General features: G+C 36.1%; 1 protein-coding gene and 1 long non-coding RNA gene across 3 annotated transcripts in view; both read right to left on the reverse strand.

The window, feature by feature from the left end:
- Window positions 1–22712, reverse strand: part of pwn (pawn) — a 103223-nt gene that overhangs the window by 16898 nt on the left and 63613 nt on the right. For both annotated transcript variants that reach the window (XM_065359316.1, XM_065359315.1), the window contains exons 3-4: window positions 14488–16059; window positions 1402–1611 (exon numbers count right to left, since the gene is read on the reverse strand). In XM_065359316.1, the coding sequence (XP_065215388.1) occupies window positions 1402–1611; window positions 14488–16059 (1782 nt within the window). The remainder of the gene's footprint in view (window positions 1–1401; window positions 1612–14487; window positions 16060–22712) is intronic.
- LOC135842035 (uncharacterized) lies at window positions 11955–12942 on the reverse strand. The gene is made up of 2 exons (XR_010558050.1): window positions 12125–12942; window positions 11955–12094 (listed from the first exon to the last, which is right to left on the reverse strand). It is a non-coding gene; the product is annotated as an uncharacterized LOC135842035 (long non-coding RNA).

Raw genomic sequence — 22712 nt, forward strand, 5'->3', positions numbered from 1 at the left:
ATCCTACGAAATTTTGAAACTCAATAAAATTTTCCGCTGGTACTCGATATTTTGGGAACCCCTGAAAAACTAGAAACCTGCGATTTGGGCCAAACGTAACGTTTTGAGATATATACGTAGTCAATTATCTAGATGAAAAAGTTCAATTAAGCTCCCTGTATATTCGTAATTCTGAACCTTTTTTAAAGAGCCCCCATTTTAGGCACCCCTACAAAAGGCGTTTATGCATATTTTTTCAAATAAATTGAAGAATTTACATTTGAAATACATTAGCAAGTGCTCGATAATTTTTCATTTGATTTTTCCTGTAACATTCAAAATTGAGCTATTTTGGATCAAATTCTATCGTGAAGTGATTTTAACGTTTCCAAAATAGGTACATACATACATTTTTCTTAAATCTGAAGCATCAACATTTTTTTTCTGTTAAAAATGTCAAAGGACATTGGAAAAATTTTCAGGTGATGAAATTTTACACCAAATTTTCATCAAAACTTGGTCTTTAGTTTTCCTCAGCAGTCAGCATCTTTAAATTTGGCTTTACAAATCAACATACTTAATCGTTTCGCAGAAATTGAGATCAACTTTTAAAAAGCTGGGCTACTGGAGACTCCAGAAGTGTTCAAAACCGTTTCCAATCGATTTGGAGGAGGGGTCCAAAATAGGATATGGGTACTCGAATTTCAGCTTTTTAGCCCAATTTGGTAAAATTTTGATTTTTTTCCATCTTTGACACAAATTTTATTTTCAAAAATTCACCAAAACTCGAAAAATGCATTTCAGGCTCCTCTGAAATTCTGGCAGGTGATATTTTTGCATGCCCTTTCAGTCTAACTTTATCTGGTTCAAAATTTTTTTTGTCAGTTGGGATAAATAGCTTTCTTGTTAATATTTTTTTTCCTGAGGAAAAAAATTGAGGGTCATCTTTTTGCAAATTTTTATCTGAGGAAAGGCATTGATTTTTATATATCGGATAATTTCAATTAGTTTACCCACAAGTAAGTTTCATCCTCAATTCTGATCAAACTAAAGAAAAAAACTTTAAAATCATGTGACATCCTACCTACGGTTTTTCAAGTTTTTGTGTGGGGGGGGGGGGTTATTGGTTTCAAATTTCAATTTGCACTTAATATTATTTTCCTACACCCTACAAAAAATACCCAAATTTCATAAACTTGAAAGTTTTGTAAAGTTTTTATAGAAGCTGATTTCAAATTTATTTCCAACCCTACCCCCCTCCCTTAACATTAAAAATCAGAATCTATGTTAAGCGAGTACAGAGCTTCAATTAGAGAGAAATTCTAGAAATTCGCAGTAAAAACCACATTCACATTTTCAAACGGTCAGTTCGCTCTCGTCTCAGGCACAAAATAATAAGTATAGTATCTTCTCGAAGCTTACCAGGGAAGACATAAGGATGTCCAGCTTTCGACGAGTTATCATTAGCACCCGGTCCTTGGATGGCTGACACGGTAACGTCGAACACATCCCTATTCTGCGTTGCTTTAGCCGGAGGAGATGTAATAATGGGAGGAGGTCTTCGATGAGCTCCTGGTTTGTATTCTGGGTCATCCAATACAATACCCGGTCGTGGGAAATATCCACCTCCGTCTGTAACACATCGATTATAAACTATAAATAAATCCCAACAACAACAGTATACCTACAACTTATAAGCCTATACAATGTAGCCTGCGTAGGTATAGGTATCTTCAAACACGACATCAACATCTCGAACTCTTCTCTCAATTATCGGTTAAAAAAATTAATCGTCTTTACGATTTGCCCATTCCGAACCGAAAAAACAATAAGCAACGTAAATACGAGTAGCTCTCGTAACGTCATAAGGTGAAACTACAAAGAGCAAGTCGCGAGTTAATAACGCGTAATTAACTATCAACTTTATTGTATTCTGAAATTAAAAATCGTTCGCTCGTCGACCGAGCTCCTTTGACAATCTCTTTTTCTTTCTTTCTTTCATTTTTTTTTTTACCAACTTTTATTCCTCCGAAACACTATACCTAGACAAGCTACATATTACGCTAGCCCAACTCCGCAGTCTCCTCAAACCTCTAGCACGTAAATGTGAATCGTGAACAACTAGCAAGCTATAGTATCAGTCAATTATTTTTATGCAGGAAGCGTGTCTTTTTCTGCAGATTTTATCGACGCGTATTTTTATTATTTTCTTGTACGGTAGGTATTCTAGTTTACGCTTCAGGTGAATCTTTAATAAATGAGATTAGGTTAAATGAAATTAAAATAATGGAATGCCGTTTATAATAATTATTACCCTGATTTTGATACCGAGTTACTAGTATACATTGAATCGAGCGTTTATGCGACGATGGCTTTCCAAAGTCTCGAATTACATGGTAACTATTCGAATAAAAAGACATTACTGTCTGTCCGATGTAGCTTGGTATATTTCCACTCTTTTCGTGGTGCAGTTTAATCTACTGTTGGTCAATTCGCATGAATGGAGATGAGATGTGAAAAAAATTGGTATTTTACGTTTTATCGGTTTTCAACAGCTATTTTCGTGTTTGAAAAATTTGGAATTTTTGAGCCATTGTTCAATTTTTTGGTGACTAGTAGAGTAGTTAAGGGTACCTAGTTCGATTATTGGCGAATTTTTAAAAACCAAATTTAGGTCAGAAATGAGAAAAAAAAATCAAAATTTTACCAAATTGACCTAGAAAGCTGAAATTTGGGAAATACTCTATTTTAGACCAGCCAATTCGATTGAAACGATTTCAAACGTTTTGAGCAGTTCTGGAGCCTCCAGCAGATTTTTAAAACTTGGTATTTTCACAAAATTTCATCAAATGACGTTGGAAATCTGAATTTTAATCTGCTGGAGGCTCTAGGAATTTTCAAAAAGTTGCTGGAGGCTCCAAAATGACTCGAACCCATCCTGCAGTCGACTTGATAGCGCGTTAATGAAGTGCAAAGAGAGTTTTGAATTTCCAACTCCGTTTGGTAAAAATTTATGGAAATTTTGAGCATTGAAAAATCGACTGGAGGCTACAGTAATTTCCAAAAAGTCACTGGAGGCTCCAAAATGACTCGAACGCACCTACAGTCGACTTGATAGCGCAGTAATGAAGTGCAAAGAGAGTTTTGAATTTCCAACTCCATTTGGTAACATTTTATGAAAATTTTGAGCATTGAAAAATCGACTGGAGGCTCCAGTAATTTCCAAAAAGTCGCTGGAGGCTCCAAAACGATTTTAAATCTACCAGCAGTGGACTTCATAGTGTATTGAAATTAGTTTAAAAAATGAATTTCGACTTTCCAACTGCATTTATTGATAAAATTTTGTGGAAATTTCAAGTTTCAAAAATCTGCCGGAGGCTCCAAGAATTTTCAAAAAGTTGCTGGAGTCTCCAAAATGACTTGTACTCATCAGCAGTCAACTTGATGGCGTGTTCAAGCAGTGCAGCGTGAATTTTGGATTTCGAACGTGATTTGATGAAATTTTGTGGAAATTTCAAGTTTCAAAAATCTGCTGGAGGCTCCAGAACTGCTCAAAACGGTTTGAAATCGTTTTCAATCGATTTAGCAGGTCGAAAATAGAATACATCTCAAATTTCGGCTTTCTAGATCAAATTGGTAAAATTTTGATTTTTTCCCCTCTTTTTTGACCTAAATTTGATTTTCAAAAAAATTGGTGAAAAATAAAAAAATGCACTTTAGCACTTGAAATGTTGACTCGTGATGAATTTTTTGCTTTAAAATTCCTCTTAGGATATCCTCTGTAAAAAAAAAGTTGTTTCTGAGGATCGGGGAGAGGGGTGCAATTATTCCTATTGTCATATCATCGATTTTTGGTACCTTCCATCGATTTTTATAACAATTTTGGAGTTTTTTTTTCAATACGGAATTTTTGGAAAATTCAATTTCATTTTTATAACATTTTTAAATCATTTTTCCGCGATTCTCATCTAAATTAAGTAATTTTTGCAGAATTTGAAATGTCATCAATTTTTGGTGATTTTCTTCATCTTTAATGCGAATTTTGCAGATTTTTACATGTAACAAATTTTTTTTTTTTGGATAACATTTCAACTAGATTTTTACAATTTTCACCATTTTCTGCACTTTTTGCAACGTTTTGCTGAAAATTTGGAATGGTATCTCAACTTTTAGTCATTTTTATTTGTTTTAATGGATGTTTAATCCTGTTTTAAGCAATTTTCTTGAATGCCTTAAATTTTTAATATTTTTTATCAATTTTTGAGATGAACAATTTTTCAATTTTTTGTAATTTCCAAAAACTTGGGTAATTTTTGCAACGTTTTTTTTTCTTCAAATTTTAAGATTTATTTTAGTTGCATAAATAATTCAATTTTCATCTTCATTTTCGCTTAATTTTGCTATCATTTTTTTCACATTTTTTGATAATATTTTCAACATTTCAAGCACTTTTTTCAAGCTTTCAGTCTTTTCCTACCTTTTTAATGCCAATAAATTAACAAATTTTAAAGTCATTTTTGTTAAATTTTGTTAGGTAATTTTAAATCAATTTTTGGTAGTTTTAAACAATTTAGTGTCTATTGATGAACAATTTTTATGATATTTTTTTGGCAATATTTCATTCAATTTTGACAATATTTGATGAATAGTTGGAAACTTCAAATTAGTAAGCAATTTTTTGTCTCCCTCCCCCCTCCCCAATTTTCTGAAATATTTTATCAAATTGTTTTTCAGCCATTTTTTCATTATTTTTATAACATTTCAACAGATTTTTTTTACAAGTGCAATGTTTCATGCAATTTTTTTGGTATTAAAAAAAAAATAATGTTAGCATTTTTGCAATCTTTCTACACATTTGACAACATATTTTGCATTTTTATTTGTTCACTTTGCTAATATATTTTTATGAAAAGGTTTAAAAATTAATTTACCCTTAAAACAGTTTTTTTTTATTTTTAAATTTTTAAAAACTTTTCAAAAATCCAAAAATGAACTTCAAGGCTAAAAGTTTTGGTAACGATGGTTTTAAGACATGTTCTTTCGATCTACATTATGTACCTAGTTTGGTTGTTTGGTTTCGTTCAAATCGAAGAGTCAGTTCGAAAGGTGGTTGGTTCACTTGTAGGTAAGCAAAATATTTCTCACTCTGTTTCGGTCTTTCGGCTTCCTGCTGATACTTCGTACCCATCTACTCGTACCATTTCCATTTTCCAGCTCATATTTTTTCCAACCATGTACCATTTCAAATCTGATCTCTCCGCAGTCTCCAATCACATAGCATCTCAATTTTGCCCATGCTTTCGACCGAAATGGCAATTAATCTTTCACGCCAAGGTTTCACACCTCATTTTCACGACTTCTCTCGATCATACCTTATACGAATTTATGAGATTCGCATTGCTCAGCAATCGATATCTACCCAGGTAATAACCAAACACAAAACACAATACTGACTCTCTCAATTGCAGAAAAAAAATGTGAAAAATTCTTTTGAACTGATACAAAAGCCCTCTCGCAGAAAGCATTCGTTTGGTAGCTAGGTTCCATCGAACTGTTTATATGATCACGTTTTCATATCTTTAAGTAATAATAATGTTTTTGTTATCGCACTTTGTAGTACTATTATTGTTAAGCGATACAATAAATCAACTTTTCCGATACGGACGATTAGATTCTCACATATGAGACATGGGAATTCGCAACACGTAATATTATAGCGTCTGCCGGGGTGTTATTGAACTGCGGAATGAAGAAACCAGTTATACATATCTGTGGTAAATATCCCCCCTTCAGAAAGCCAAATATACGTAATTTTATCGTTATCTTTAGAACGTATTTTATGCACATTGTAAATATGTATTCTGTTTAATTTCGTATAATTAAAGTGAGTTTTAAATGTGAGTATGTGAATTTAAATTCGTGTACGATTACCACAAATGGCGACGAGGTGAACTGAGGATGTCCGATCCGAGGTTAATTTTACCTTTTTCGGTTCGGCAGATGTCGAATGCCGATGAATGGTCAAGATGGAAAGATACGCTGGAGTTTTATTTTACTGCTAAGAATATATCTAATGCAAAAAGAAAACAGGCGGAACTTCTCTTACTCGGTGGACCAGAAATCCAAGACATCTATTATTCGTTCCCGAAAGATACTCCTATTCCTGCTGACTCTGACGAGTACAACTTTACGCTCTCTCGGTTGGACTCCCAGATAGAACCGAAAAGCAATAAATGGTATGAACGTCATGTGTTATCAACTTTAAAACAAGGAAAGGGTGAAACGTTAACGGCTTTTATCACCCGGCTCCGAAATCAAGCTAAGTTATGCAGCTTTGCGAGTACGTTTGTAGACGAGGCTGTCCAAGGTCAGTTAATAAACGGTTGCAGTTCAGCTGAAGTACGTACCGAGCTCATGAAACAAAAGGAAGACGCAACGTTGGCCGATTTTGAACGTGTAGCTCGAACGCTTGAAACTGTTACTTCTCAATCTTCTGCGATGGCTAGTGGTGAGTCAAATTCCACGCAAGTTAGCGCGAATACGAGCAACGTATGCCGAATTCCTGACAAGAAACGAAATTCTAAAGGGAAAAAGTTTCAAAGGGAACCTTCCAAACGAGCTTCGAGTCCTGATCGCGAAAATACTGATCGGTGTTTTTGCTGTGGTCATTCCGGTCATCGAGCGAAAGATCCTAAGTGCCCTGCACTGAAAGCTGTATGCGGAAAATGTAAGAAAAATGGTCACTACAGTAAGGTTTGTCATTCATCCGCAGCTGGCCAATCTAATTCGAGTTCGCGTGATAAAAATGAGCAGAGAAAGGAGTCAGTGAAGAAAGTTACTCACGAAGATATATTCTGTGTTCGAAATGATTCAGCAGACGAGATCGAAGAATGGGTACCATGTCGCATCGGTAATATTGGTACTAAAATGTTCGTTGACTCCGGTGCTTTGTATACAATGTTATCAAGGAAACAGTGGCGGAAATTGAAACGAAATGGCGCTCAGTTTCAAGGTTTCGTACGTAATCCTGAGATAAATTTCTTCGATGCTACGGGTGAAAAACAGTACACTGTTGCGTTTACTGTTCAAGCTGAAATTCAATGCAACGATCAGACCGTTATATCTGAAATAGTTGTCGTTGAAGAAGATATTCAATCGTTATTGGGTCGTCAAGATGCCAAAGCCCTACAAGTACTTCGTGTTGGTTTGAATGCATGTAAAGATACCCGAATTCGCGCTATTCCGAACCTAATGAAACCATTGGGTAAGCTGAAAAATTTTCAACTTCATATTCCGATTGACGAGTCTGTTCCACCTGTAATTCAACCTTTTCGACGCATTCCCTACGCACTTCGAGCTAAAGTTGAGAAGCAAATCAACGAATTACTAGAAGCTGATGTTATCGAACGAGTTGAAGGGCCCTCACGTTGGGTTTCGCCGATTGTTCCAGTAGCTGACGGTGAAGACGATATTCGATTATGCGTTGATATGAGACGAGCAAACGAAGCGGTTCTAGACGAGAAATTTCCCCTCCCTGTGATGGATGATTTAGCTCCGTTGTTAGCTGAGGCTACGGTATTCAGCAAGGTCGATCTTATCAGAGCTTATCATCAAGCAGAATTAGACGAAGAATCGCGAGAAATTACTACGTTCATCACGCACCTGGGTTTATTTCGATATAAACGACTTATGTTCGGTCTCACCTGCGCTCCAGAGATGTTTCAACGAATTCTCGAAGGTGTTTTAAGCGGCCTAATTGGTGTATTCAACTTTATCGATGATATTTTCGTATTCGGTAAAACGCAAGAGGAGCATGACTTAAATCTTCGAAATCTACTTCATCGTTTAGAAGAACATGGACTGACAATAAATCCGAAGAAATGTCAGTTTCGTATGAATGAAGTTACGTTCCTGGGTCATATTATCAAACCTGGTGTAATCCAACCTGGTTTTGATAAAGTTGCTTCCATTAAAGAATTTCGATCTCCAGAAACACCTGAAGAACTACGAAGTTTTATTGGGTTAGTTTCGTATGTTGGTAAATTTATCCCACATTTATCAACTGAACTTGACCTGTTACAACGTACTGCTCGTGAATCGCCATTCAAATGGGACGCAGCTGATGAACAAGCGTTCGTTCATATTCAGTCACTTCTCAGTGATGAAACTCACCTCAGCTTGTTCGATCCTACGTTAACATCCATCGTAATGGCAGATGCGAGTCCGGTGGGTCTAGGAGCAGTACTTTTACAACGAAAAGGTGACGAGGTACGTGTTATCTGTTACATAAGTAGATCGTTATCAGCAGTCGAGCGTCGGTATTCGCAGACGGAGAAAGAGGCGTTAGCCCTTGTTTTTGCCGTTGAACGATTAAAAATATACCTACTTGGACGAACATTCGAGTTAGTGACAGATCACAAACCCTTACAGACGATTTTTGGTACAAGGTCAAAACCATGCGCTCGTATAGAGAGATGGGTGCTACGGATGCAGGGATTCAAGTATGTTATTCGATATGCTCCTGGAAAAAACAACATAGCTGATCCTCTTTCTCGTTTACTTCAAACATCCACAGCTACGCACACTATCAACGATATGTACGAAAAAAATCTTATCAATTTCGTAACCCAGTTGGCTCCAAAAGCTGTTACTCTACGTGAAATTCGGAAAGCGACTGAAAACGACCCTGAATTATCGAAAATATGCGATAGTTTAATTTCAAATCAAGAAATTAAATTAAAACCCTTCTCCGCAATAGCTTCAGAATTGTGTGTCGTCGAAGGTGTTCTTCTTCGTGGTGTTCGAATAATTGTACCAGCGGAATTACGCGATCGAGTGTTACAAAATGCTCACGAAGGGCACCCTGGTATCAATAAAATCAAAGACAGGCTACGATCGAAGGTATGGTGGCCGAACATTGATAAACATGCTGAAACGTGTGTCAAAACGTGCGATACATGTCAAAAAGTTGGCAAACAGATTGTTACTGATCAAATTTCGCGTCGTGATTTTCCTGATGGCCCCTGGCAGCAGCTCGCGATTGATTTCAAAAGTTTGCCGGATGGCAAAGAGTTATGCGCAGTTGTTGATTATTTCTCCAGGTATGTCGAAGTGAAAATTATGAAGAGTACCACTGTCGAAGATACTACTGTTTTTCTCGACGAATTATTTGCTAGACACGGAATACCTTCAACTATAACCTCCGATAACGGACCTCAATTTCGAAATAAATTTGAGGAATATTTACGTTCGTTAGGCATTGCTCATTACACTTCGTGTCCGTATTGGGCAAGAGCTAATGGTGAAATTGAACGCCAGAATCGGTCCTTGCAAAAGATCATTAAAATTGCAGTGTTGGAGAAAAAGGATATTCAGTCTGAGCTAAATAAATACTTACTTATGTATCGTTCAACACCCCACTCAACTTTGGGGAAAAGTCCTGCTGAGCTTTTATTCAATCGTCGAATTCAAGATAAGCTACCTACCCTTCGGCCATTCGTTGAGGAAGCGGAGGTTCGCGAGAAAGATCGGCTGAATAAAAGTAAATCGATTATGGCGAGTGGAAAACCTCTTCCGCTCAATCAGAAACTTCAAGTTGGTGATGAAGTTTTAATCGAACGTCCGTTTACCAAAAATAAGTTTCAAAGTAAATTCGAAGATGAAATAGGCGTAATCGAAGCGATAAATGGTCCGGTTGTTAATATTGCAACGCCTACGAAAAATATTCAACGTCATGAAAATCAAGTCGAAAAATATACTCGTGCAATGCCTGCAACTCCTACAACTCCGGTTCCAGATAATGTTCCTGTGTCAGAACCTGTCTCCGATCAAGCTAATGATCCGCCGGAAGAACCTTTACTTCGCAGGTCATCGCGAGTTTCAAAACCCCCAAAATGGCTTGAGAATTTTCAAAATTAAAGGAGGGTTGTGGTAAATATCCCCCCTTCAGAAAGCCAAATATACGTAATTTTATCGTTATCTTTAGAACGTATTTTATGCACATTGTAAATATGTATTCTGTTTAATTTCGTATAATTAAAGTGAGTTTTAAATGTGAGTATGTGAATTTAAATTCGTGTACGATTACCACAATATCTCTCTGTACATTTTTTTTTTTTTTTTTACATGTCAACGTATAACTCGTATAATATTTAATACGTACGCAATTTCAAATGTAATATTAAATGATATAATATCAAAAATTAATTTACAACTGGACCAGAGGACCAGATACGCGAATTGCTTCTGTCATGGGAATATTATTATAATGTACTTGTAATACGAATTGTGGTCATCGTTTAAGCTGACAAAAGTATCTACATCATGATGGAGGACAGTTTTAACATGTGTAGGAATGAAATGTGTAGTCGCGATCTCATTTTAATAGGCGAAGTGTTTTGTTGCTTCGTGAAAAAGAATTTGAATAGATTAATTTAATTCTGGAAGAAACAAGAGCGTGATAATTATTGATCAGTACCTATTAACATAATTTTCAAATGCAGGACCTTCTTTCAGAATATTAGGATTACTTCCGAATTTTTTGGAATTTATAATTTGATCAAAAATTCACTTTTGATTGAACTAGTAGCCCTGAAATTTCGAGGTAAAACCGCCAAGATCAGTCAAGGAGGCACCCCATAAGCATTGTCCAAAATTAGAGGCCCTAAAGTTCATTTTTAGCCCTCTCCAAAGCAATTTGAAATTTCTGCAGAAAATCGAAAACCCACTAAAGATTCCAAAATTTTAGTTTTACTTAAGTTACTCGTAAAAAAAATCAAAAATTCAATTTTTTCAAGTCTTGGGTCAATTTTTTGAGAAAAAAATGTCGATTTAATGTCTCGTACTGTTTTATTTCGAAAATACTCGTACCTGAAAATTGTCACTATTTTCCAAAAAAATTCCAAAAAGTCTCACTTTCTCGTACGTAAAAATTGTTCCAACAGTCTCAATTTTCTGCCAGAAATTGCCCAAAGTTCCTTTTAATAAAATCGACCATCTCGCTTTTTCCCAAAATTGCAAAAAAACCACTTTTTTTACTAATAATTCTCAAAAAGACCTAGTTCTTTTACCAAAAATTTTCAATAAGCCTCCATTTCCGGTAAAAATTGCTAAGAAGCTTTGTCTTCTGTTACTCAAAGCTTCCAAGTTTATCGAGCTACAACATTTTTTTTCGACATTTTTTAAAACACATTATCTAGAAAACGACTGAATCAATTTTGATCAAATTTGAAATCTCACTAGGCCTGCACGATTCCTACAAAGTACTAATACGACCCTCAATTTTTGATGAATCATTCATGAACGAATTGATCAATGTTTTGAAATAACCATTCTCAAAACGCCAACAAACTGATCAATTCTTTACTTTATGAATCAATTCGTTCGCGAATGATTCACTTATACAAATCAATTCGTTCGCGAACGAGTCACAAAAAATAATTCAATCCGTTCGTGAATGATTCATCAAGAATTGAGCAAATGAATCGATTCATTCGCAAATGATTCACCAATACGAATCAATTCGTTCGCGAATGATTCATCAAAAATTGAGTAAATGAATCGATTCGTTCGCGAACGAGTCACTTATACGAATCGATTCGTTCGCGAACGAGTCATTTATACGAATCAATTCGTTCGCGAATGATTTAGTAACTATTGATCAACTCGTTCGCGAATGATTCATCAAAAATTGAGTAAATGAATCGATTCCTTCGCGAACGAGTCACTTATACGAATCAATTCGTTCGCGAATGATTCACTTATATAAATCAATTCGTTCGCGAACGAGTCACAAAAAATAATTGTTGGAAATGAGCAACACTGCCATCGAAATTTAACTAGATTTAAGCTCTATTGGTGTGTGTGGTAACATTGTTTTAATTCACCATGCCTTTATCATCTCGTTTTGTACTTTTTTTAATTTGATGAATTCGTTTTACGTATTAAATAATGAACAAGACTCTGCTTTTCGTGACTTTATTTAAACTGTATAATAACAGGTTATGGGCCCAGTCCCTTGCCTAACTGTGCGCGAACAGAAATCGAACTCGAACTATGGTATTCTTCAAGTAATGTACTCTGTACTATTGGCATTTTTGGCCTCGGCAATTTTGGCCTCGCACTCCTTGAACTCGGCAATTTTGGCCTCGCACTCTTTGAACTCGGCATCTATGGCCTCACACTCGGCATATTTGGCCTCGCACTCTCTGAACTCGGCATATTTGGCCTCGAACTCCTTGGACTTTGAACAAGAACTAGAACTCGATCATTGGATCTCAAACAGAACAAACAGACCTCAATCTCCGAACTTTGTCACTATGGACTCACACAACCAGAATCAGAACTCAATCTTGATCAACCTTGAACAGCATCTCAAATGGAATGGCATCTGGCATCTCCAAACAACTACAAGGTACCCAGAATTATTCAGAATGGCATTTCCGGTTAAATTTAGCTATCAGGCAAATGACAACGAACTTACAGAACTTAAAAGTATCAACCTCGAAAAAATTGTAAGGTAAAAGGAAGAAAAGAAAACATGTGTTTGTTAAAGTTGTCAATTTCTTGTGTTCTTTGTATTTTTAAACATATTATCTACTCTTTTTAGAATTAAAGTGCTTCATGACATGTGTTTGTCTATCCAAATTTGCTTACTTTGTGATTTTGTTCTAGTTTATTTATTACTAGGTGCTATTTTTTGATTTTATTTTTTAGAATTACGTATTCCTGAACTTTCGATTGTTGTGTTGTAAGGGAGTGTTGGAAATGAGCAACACTGCCATCGAAATTTAACTAGATTTAAGCTCTATCGGTGTGTGTGGTAACATTGTTTTAATTCACCATGCCTTTATCATCTCGTTTTGTACTTTTTTTAATTTGATGAATTCGTTTTACGTATTAAATAATGAACAAGACTCTGCTTTTCGTGACTTTATTTAAACTGTATAATAACAATAATTCAATTCGTTCGCGAACGAGTCACAAAAAATAATTCAATTCGTTCATCAATGATTCACCAAAAATTGAGCAAATTAATCGATTCGTTCGCAAATGAGTCACCAATACGAATCAATTCGTTCGCGAATGATTCATCAAAAATTGAGTAAATGAATCGATTCGTTCGCGAACGAGTCACTTATACGAATCGATTTGTTCGCTAACGAGCAACTTATACGAATCGATTCGTTCGCGAACGAGTCACTTATACGAATCGATTCGTTCGCTAACGAGCAACTTATACGAATCGATTCGTTCGCAAACGAGTCACTTATACGAATCGATTCGTTTGCAAACGAGTCACTTGTACAAATTGATTCGTTCGCGAACGAGTCACTTATAGAAATCGATTCGTTCGCGAACGAGTCACTTATACGAATCGATTCGTTCGCGAACGAGCCACTTATACGAATCGATTCGTTCGCGAACGAGTCACCTATACGAATCGATTCGTTCGCGAACGAGTCACTTATACGAATCGATTCGTTCGCGAACGAGTCACTTGTACAAATCGATTCGTTCGCGAACGAGCCACTTATACGAATCGATTCGTTCGCGAACGAGTCACCTATACGAATCGATTCGTTCGCGAACGAGTCACCTGTACAAATCGGTTTGTTCGCGAACGAGTCACTTGTACAAATCGGTTCGTTCGCGAACGAGTCACTTATACGAATCAATTCGTTCGCGAATGATTTAGTAACTATTGATCAACTCGTTCGCGAATGATTCACCAAGAAATCAATTATTCGATTCGATTGTAAACAGATCAATTATTGTCTTACATACAAATGTTTCAAAAAAAGTGAATCAATTCGTTCGTAAAAAATTTTTATTCAAAGAAAAGTTGGTCTTCTAAGCTTCTTTGGTTACCTACTAAAATCATATTTTTCTTGGGGAAGCACCAAGCAAAGTTAATGTCCCAAAGTTCATTTTTATAGCCCCTCGAGTGTGATTTGAAATTTCTAGAGAAAATTAAAAAAATTGCTGGAGGCTCCAGAATAGCTCAAAATCAGTCGATATTGATGTGTCAGAGTTGTATAGAAAGATTTATTCGCATTAGTTCACATTCGCTCCAAAAAATTTATATTTCATGAGAAAGTTTGAAAATTTACCTTAAAACAGCTTTTTTAAATTTTCAAAAATTCACCAAAAATCCAAAAAAAACTTTGGGGTTTGAAATTTTAGCTGAAGGGGGGGGGGGGTTATGACGTGATCTTCTTTCGATTTAGCGTTGTTTCGGAGAAACCCAGCTCGAAATGTTCCCTCTTGAATGGAATGAAAAAATTTTATTAGTCAAACAATGGGAATGAGGGAAAAATTTTGTCAACATGAAATTTCAAAAATTTTAAGAGGATCAGCTGCCTCAAAGTCCAGAACAAATTCGCCATCCATATTTCAATTCGTCAATGCTCTTTCTCGAATATCAGGTAGGTACTTTCTCTCTTTTCTTCCATATACTATGTACTTAATGGTATAAAGATTACCTAATTTTTAAAAAAATTCACTCACCAGGCTGACCAGGCTGACCAGGTCGTTTCCTAATACCAGCAGAATTGATCGGCACCGAACTGGAGAACGCAGGAGACGATGACGACAACAATGACGTAGTCGTCGCCTTATGCACATCTTGAGAAGGAACTTCTTGAGTAGAAGGTTCGAGCAAAACAACCGCAGTACCGACTCCAGTCGATGGTAAAAAGCTATCAGATACTTCAGGTTTGAGATTAGGAGGCGCTGATGATTTTAAGTTCACCGTCGTCGAAGAAGGTTTGATCTCAACCGAGGAGCTCTTTATTGTAGTCTGGTTACCGGTCGGTAGACTCACTGGCGGTTTGTTAACTTTGGCATCCGATTTGGTATCATTTTTCTCTTGACTTTCGATCGGTTTCGTTAACTTGGTATCGTTGAGTGGTTTAGCAGCAGGTTCTAATGGTGAAGGGGATGTACTGGTGAAGGTGGCGTTATTGGTAACTTTGGTCTGGGTTCTGTTCACTTTCTCGATGTACGAATTTGGCGAGTTGAATACGAAAGGCTTCTCGGGTTTGGCAGATTCCTTGACGTCGTTGTTTTTGACGGGAATCTCATTACTGTGAGTTGAATTCATAGGAACGATCTGCTCCGGTAATGGTACACCGGCGACGTAAGGTCTGAGCACAGTTGAAGGTTGGGGAGGTAAAGATAAGGGTAAATCGAATGGGTACGGAGGAGGATCTCGTACAGTTTGGGGTGGATTCGTTTGAGCCGGTGTAGGTGGCAGAGTATGAGGTTCTTCGACAGGGGGATCGAAGATAATAGGAGGAAGATCGGTTATTCTGGGAGGTCCCCTGTTGTTGATTCTAGTCCTCGAGGGGAAATTCGGTTTACCCAAAGGTCCATTTGTATTGACTTGCACTTGCACGTTACCGTTCAATAATTTGACAAATCCGTTGATGATATCTTGTATATCAGAGTTGGTTTTCCTGTCATCCGGGTTAGACCTGGCCATCGGATCCTGATGCGTGGTCACATTGTTGATATCCGACTTGGCAGAATCGGGCTTCGTCAGTGGAAGTGACCGGCCGCGTGACGAAGCCCTCTCCTCTTCCCCCGAATTGGTCAAATACATCATGTCCGATTTGCTCAACTCGACGGCCGCATCCGATGGGAACTTCGTCCTCGTCGGTTTTATCTGATTGTAGTAATTGTTGTATCCGCTGATTTCGTGAGCCGTTTCTAAGATCATGTCGTTGGTTAAACGTCTCGTCTCCAGTTCTAGGTCATTTTTCGGCTCTTTCAAGTCGACCAGGTCTTCGACGTTGCGTTCTACGCGACGAATCGAGGCCGTATTGTAGGAGTTCGTGAGTTGACTGTGGTTGCTTTTCGACTGCTGATCTACCTGAGCCGACGGAACGATCGCAGATTCCGATGGTAAAATTGAGAAATTCAAATCGTACGTGTCCTCGGATGACTTGCTATCGGGGATGAGGGTTTTCTCGTGTATAGCGAACGCTTCCCTGCCGGAGGAAATCTTTGGTTTTTGCGAAAACTCGCTCAGTTTACTTTGGTCGTATTGTTTATCTTCTTCGATCGAATTACTCCCATCTGTGAAAAAACGAAACGAAATGAAATTCATGTTAGTGTGTGGATCTTGATGAGTGAAAAATATCTACTTATTTTTCTGGTAGGTATATTCTTAAATCAATAACAATGGGAATATGTTCAGACTGACATGTTTAAAAAATTCAAAAAACTGCATTTTGGCAATTTTTCAACTTTTTTTTAGGTAGAACTATAAATGTTGAATTGGGGGGGGGGGGGTGTTGAAGGATTTTGAACAGTAAATTCACTGGAAACATTCATTTTGAGTTGGAAGTCACTCGAAGAATTCTTTGGCTTCAGAGGTAACCCTGGAGGGGAGATATGGGTCCTCCAAGAGGAGGCATTTTCGAAAAAATCATAGTTATTTCAATCCATTTTGGGAAAAATGGCTCAGTCCTAAAAGCCAAAAGATAGTATTAGATTCTGCGTCAACTTAGGCCATTCCCATCAAAGTCCAAGACCCCTGTTGAGGTTCTTTCGAGTGATTGTAAATTTACAAATAGCTTACTTTTGGGTAAATTCGTTTTTTGAAAATTTTTTCTTCAAAAATATCTTGCATTAATCAAGACAAGATATGGAAGATATAATTTCTGAAACTTGGGAAATATTTTGGAACGCATTGATGTCAAATTTTTGAGTCATTATTGCCAATTTGAAATTTTTGAGAAAATCAGCCAAAAATTGGCATTTTTGCGTTCCAAAATATTTTTTCAGCTTCAGAAATTACATCTTTCCATGTTTTGATTCGATTAATGCGAAAAATTTGGGTAGAAAAAATTTTCAAAACACGAATTTAGCCAAAAATAAACGATTCTCAAATTTTCAACCGCTCGTTAGAACCTTAAAAATGGTCTTGGATTTTGATGGCAATGAGCTTATGGTCTAAGTCAATGCAGAATCTCAAATGGGTACAATTTTTTTGGACTGGACGATTCTTCCCGAAACAGAGTGGGTATAAGGGTTAAAGCGAAAAAACTACATAAATGTTTTTTTTTGAAAATGGGTCCTTTTTGAGGATCCATATGTTCCCTTCAGGGTCATCTTCGGAGCCAAAAAATGTTCTGAGTGACTTTTAACTCAAAATGAAGGTTTCCACTACATACGTCAAAATCTTGTAACATTTTTCACACTAATGGAACGATGACACATTTCTTTAAAAAATTAAACTAATCATGAGAGTCGATAATTACTCCATTCAACTTCTCCATTTCGAAAACTACCATTTTCAGGGCATTCTGGGTCACCAGTGGGTTTTCTACGCTCCCTGAAAATTTCAAATTGCTTGGAAAGACTAAAAATGAACTCCAGCCATGAGCCTTCTGCAAGATATATAGGAAAAGTATTTTTATCTACTATAAGTTAATCGCTGAATGACCTTATCTGCTTAAGAGTTACATGCACATATTGTACATGTCCTGATTTTTCACTATAGGGCTCAATTTTGGAGTCTTATATGCATTTTAGGCAAATTTCAACGAAATTTCCTTGGCTTTTGATACATTTTGATACTTTTTTTGAGTTTTTTTTTAGACTTTCACACGTCATCTTCAAAATAGACCCCTTTTTTGAGTAAAAAATAAACTTTCTGTGTTCTTCCCACAACCTTGGATCGCTTGTATGAAGCCTCCAGAGCCTATCATACTTGGAAAAATTTACTTTCAAATCAAAAACATCGTTTTAGGGGAACGATGGAAATTCGGGAATTGGGGCTGCTTTAAGTAAAAGAATCCTGATTAAAAATAATTAAAGATTTTTTCCAGTTTTAGAAGGCTCTAAGAGGTTATTAATATTTTTGAAGTGCCGAAGAAAAATTTTTCTCAAAAATGAGATTATTCAAAGTAATTCTCACCAAAAAAGAAAAAATTTATAATTTTTATTTGAATCAGTCATTTCGAAAACCCCATTCTGAACTTTTTAAAATTTTTCAGGAAATGAAAAAAACTGTTTGTGCGCTTTATTTTCATGGTATAACAGTACACTTGTGCAGTAATCGATAGGTCTTATGATTACAAATATTTCTGTACCTTTACCAGAACTTGAAGTTTTGTAGGATGTGAGCAATTCCATTGTGAAATATGTGGAGTTATGGGGTTTTCGAAATGACTTTTTTTTTAAACCTGAAAAGTGACACGTAATCCTAGAAAATCCAGTCACTACAATACCCAAAATGATTGAGTATGGATTTTCATTCATTTATTGAAGTTATACCTGCAATCTACGACTCAATTAATTTAATGTAATAAAGAAGCAACAAAAATGTTATCCATTTCACGGCATAAATTAAAAAATTGAATTACGTTGATGTTCATGAAATTAATGTTCTTTGTTTGTCTTATAAAAAAATGATTTCAAAAACCCTGTAAATGCAGGAGTTATGGGGTTTTCGAAATGACAAACACTGAAATATGCACTTTTTAGCTACCTTCCAACTTTATCCGATAGAGCTCGCAAAGCACCATCAGAATCAGTGAAAAACATAAAAACCCCTTAAATGGTGATTTATGGGGTTTTCGAAATGACTGATTCATTTTTACTTAATTTTTTTATTTTTATTTTTACTGTATTTTTATAATTTTTATGTTTACTATATTTTTTTATTTTCATTTTCATTTAATTTTTTTTATTTTTATGTTTACTTTACTTTTTTTCATTTTTATGTTTACTTTATTTTTTCATTTTCATTTTCACCCAATTTTTTTTATTTTTATGTTTAATTTACTTTTTTATTTTCTTTTTCACTCAGTTTTTTCATTTTTATCTTCACTTCTTCTATCATCATCATCAAAACTTTTATTTTATTCAAGATGTTTACTTCATCTTTTTATGTATTTTCAATTTCACTCAAGTTTTTTCATTTTTATTTTCACTTTATTTTTCATTATTAGTCGGGGAGCCCACTTAAGGATAAATTGCACCCCCTTCCCCTCGTCGATCATCCGGGACAACTTTTTTATTAAAGGGATTTTTCAAACTGTACAAAGGTAGATCGAAAGATCAAGCAAAAATTTATCACCTGTCAAAATTTCAAGTGCTAAAGAGCGTTTTTCGATTTTTGGTGAATTTTTGAAAAATCAAATTTAGGCCAAAAATGAGGGAAAAAATCAAAATTTTACCAAATTGACCAAGAAAGCTGAAATTTGGGATACACCCTATTTTCGACATGCCAAATCTATTGGAAACTGTTTCAAACGGTTTTGAGCAGTCCTGGAGCCTCCAGCAGATTTTTGAAACTCAAAATTTTCCACAAAATTTCACCAAAATGGAGTTGAAAAGCTGAAATTTATTCTGCAAACTAATTTCAATACGCAGCGAAGTCAACTGCAGGGGGATTTCAAGTCGTTTTGGAGCATCCAGCAATTTTTTAAAAATTACTGGAGCCTCCAGTAGATTTTTGAAACTTTTAATTTTCACAAAGTTTCATCAAATGGAGATGGAAAGCTGAAATGCACTCTACACTCCAATTTTAACACCCTCTGAAGACGACTTCAGGTGGGTTCAAATCATTTTGGAGCCTCCAGCGACTTTTTGAAAATTACTGGAGCTTCCAGTAGATTTTCGAAACTTGAAATTTCCGCAACATTTTACTAAGTGGAGTTGGCAAGCTGAAATTTACCTATGTACTTCGCAAACTAATTTCAATACGATATGAAGTCGACTACATGGTGGTTTCAAATGGTTTTAAATGGTTTTAAAGCTTCCAGCTGCTTCTTGGAAATTTTAATTTTCCAAAAAACACCATACAACCTCTTAAAAAGTGGCTGGAGGCTCCAAAATGACTTGAAATCCCCCTGCAGTTGACTTCTCTGCGTATTGAAATTTGTTTGCAGAATAAATTTCAGCTTTCCCAACTCCATTGTGGTGAAATTTTGGGAATTTCGAGTTTCAAAAATCTGCTGGAGGCTCTAGAACTGCTCAAAACGGTTTGAAACAGTTTCTAATCGATTTGGCATGTCGAAAATAGGGTGTATCCCAAATTTCAGCTTTCTTGGTCAATTTGGTAAAATTGTGATTTTTTCCCTCATTTTTGGCCTAAATTTGATTTTCAAAAATTCACCAAAAATCGAAAAACGCACACATTAGCACTTGAAATTTTGACAGGTGATAAATTTTTGCTTGATCTTTCGATCTACCTTTGAATAGTTTGAAAAATGTTGTGCAAGTCCTATGTTGGAACGCAAAATCTGCGATTTCGGCTGACCTGTCAATCAAAATGGCCGCTGCATGTTTCAAAAAACTCCAATGACCGAAAATTCCATGCAATTCGACTCGTATTTCAATAGACCATTTTTCGAGAAAAAGTGCACCCAAACTTTTCTTATCAAACGAAATATCTTCGAAAAAATTGAGTAAGTATTCCCAACCCCCCTAACCCCCCATCCACAACCCCAAAAAACGTTGGGAGCCCTCCTCCTAATTTATCCAACGATTTTCCATTTCCATCTATGAACTCTTCTGAATAATAATTCCAATTTAAAGAAAAATGATCTTTCTTGGTCTTCAAAGTTATTTGGCCTCTTGTATTGAACCTTCCAAAATTGGAAAAAATCTAGACGAGTAAAATTTTGAAAAAAAAATTAATCTAGTTTCTTTGTTATTTTTCTGAATAGACTATTTTTTATAAACAAAAAAACAAGAGTTCGATTAACTCGAATTTCAGAAATTTTGCAATAAGTTTGCAATTGCATAAAAATCACTAGATCATGTCCTCCCTTACGCCTGTTTGTTAAGACAGAAATTATGGCAGACAAAAGTGGTGCGAAATTGAACGACCATACTTAATTTTTTCATTGAGTTGATAACTGGAAAAAACACGTTTTAAGGTTCCATTTTATTATTATTATCATTTTTTGAGAAAATTATAAAAAATGTCGTTATATTGGAAACTTGAAAAAAAATTGCAAGATCCTGAATTTTACATCCTACAGACCCCCCCTATTGAAAAAAAAACATCCTGAATCCAAATACGTATTACGAGCGAATCCAAGGTTCACGGTGTTCTATCTCCTGTTCTAAAATATTCTCGACACGAATAACGAATTAATAAGCATGTTAAACATATCGACTTGGGTTAAGACGCAGACGATATAGGGATTTCCGAGATACAATTCTCGAGAAAGTGTTCCGAGATGACAAAACGCGAACGAGTCGAATAAACAAACCACACGATCGCATTTACTTTATACACTTACTCTGTACCTACCTATACACAAGCTCGCACATCCGATACAAAAATGACGTCAATTGCACTCAAGGTCTTACATAAGAGAAAGTTTTCAATACAAAAGGTTCGGCTCGAAGATCAGTCAGAAAGCGAAGACTTTACGTAAGAAAAAATATGACTAATCCAAAAGCAGAATATACCTGCACCAAGACGCGAAGACCTGACATCCAATGGGCTACGTCACGCTTCGAAATGAAAATTACTCGCATAATTGAATTAAGTCGAGTAGTCGTGTGACAATCTAAGGAACATGGTAATTACGTTGCAGTATTAACTGGGTCGACAATAGGTATACCTACTTGCTGAATGCTGATATTAGAATGATGATAAAAATTTAGGTAAGTACGCAAATATAAGAAAGGAGACATTTTTACATTTTGGACCATTTAGTCAAGTATAAGACGTAGATACCTAGTTATACGAGTAATAGGGCTCAATTTCATGCCATAGCATTACTTATGACACCCAACTAAGATGAAGAAATAACCACGTGTGGCATATATTTCTCTCCCCATCTTACCTCCTCACCTAAACCTAAACGTTACAGTACCTAGGTACCTATATCGAAAGAGAATCGCATATGTATCTTTTTGTTTCTGTTAGAAATACACTACACAATGTGCTGCATAATCGAACGAATACATTTTTTAGGACACGTTTCCGGATATTTTTGTCTCATAACACCCGAGACTAGAGTTGAACTTTGTGATAAACCGCTCACATACATGAGGAGGGACTTGCTCACTTTATGCCTATATAGTTTTCATAACGAGGTGTAGCCTATGCTATAGGATAGGCAGAGGCTGCTGAGTGCTGCGGCAACACAAACACACTAGTGGTAATGCGGAAATGGCCATTCTTCGATGTAGGACACGACTAAAGATCAACCAAACTCCAAGTTCACAGATGAAAAATGACTCTTTGAGAGACATTGCTGCTATAACACGAACTTGTACGTAGGTACGCGAGTATCTGTTCATATAGCTTGTGGCATTTCATCGTTTCATCTGTACCTATATCTGTGTAATACACATTCGGCTACATATGTCTATTTATTAAGTGGGACTATTCGATATCGTCATTGAATAAGATGTTTGAGAAGTATAGAGTATGTTAAAGTACAAGTAGATAGATAGAAACGGTGTATTTAAAGGTGACATATTTGGAGTATATGCATGATCGTTCGTTAGTGCTGAGAATATCTAGGTAATAGGTAGAGCTATAACGTCGACACGTTGACTCCTAATCGGGTATAACTAATGCATTATGCATATCAGATGTGAAATGCGATTGCGGTGATGCTGGTGCATGGTGCAATGCCGATGGCAAGTAGAATACAGGTGAATTTGCGTGGGACTGGGGTAAACTAAAGGTAGAACTTGAGATGGTTATTATCGAGGAATATAGCCTACGTAAATGACCCTAGAATTTTTAC

The sequence above is a fragment of the Planococcus citri genome, chromosome 3, assembly GCF_950023065.1.
Source record: "Planococcus citri chromosome 3, ihPlaCitr1.1, whole genome shotgun sequence".
Classification (NCBI taxonomy): Eukaryota; Metazoa; Arthropoda; class Insecta; order Hemiptera; family Pseudococcidae; genus Planococcus; species Planococcus citri.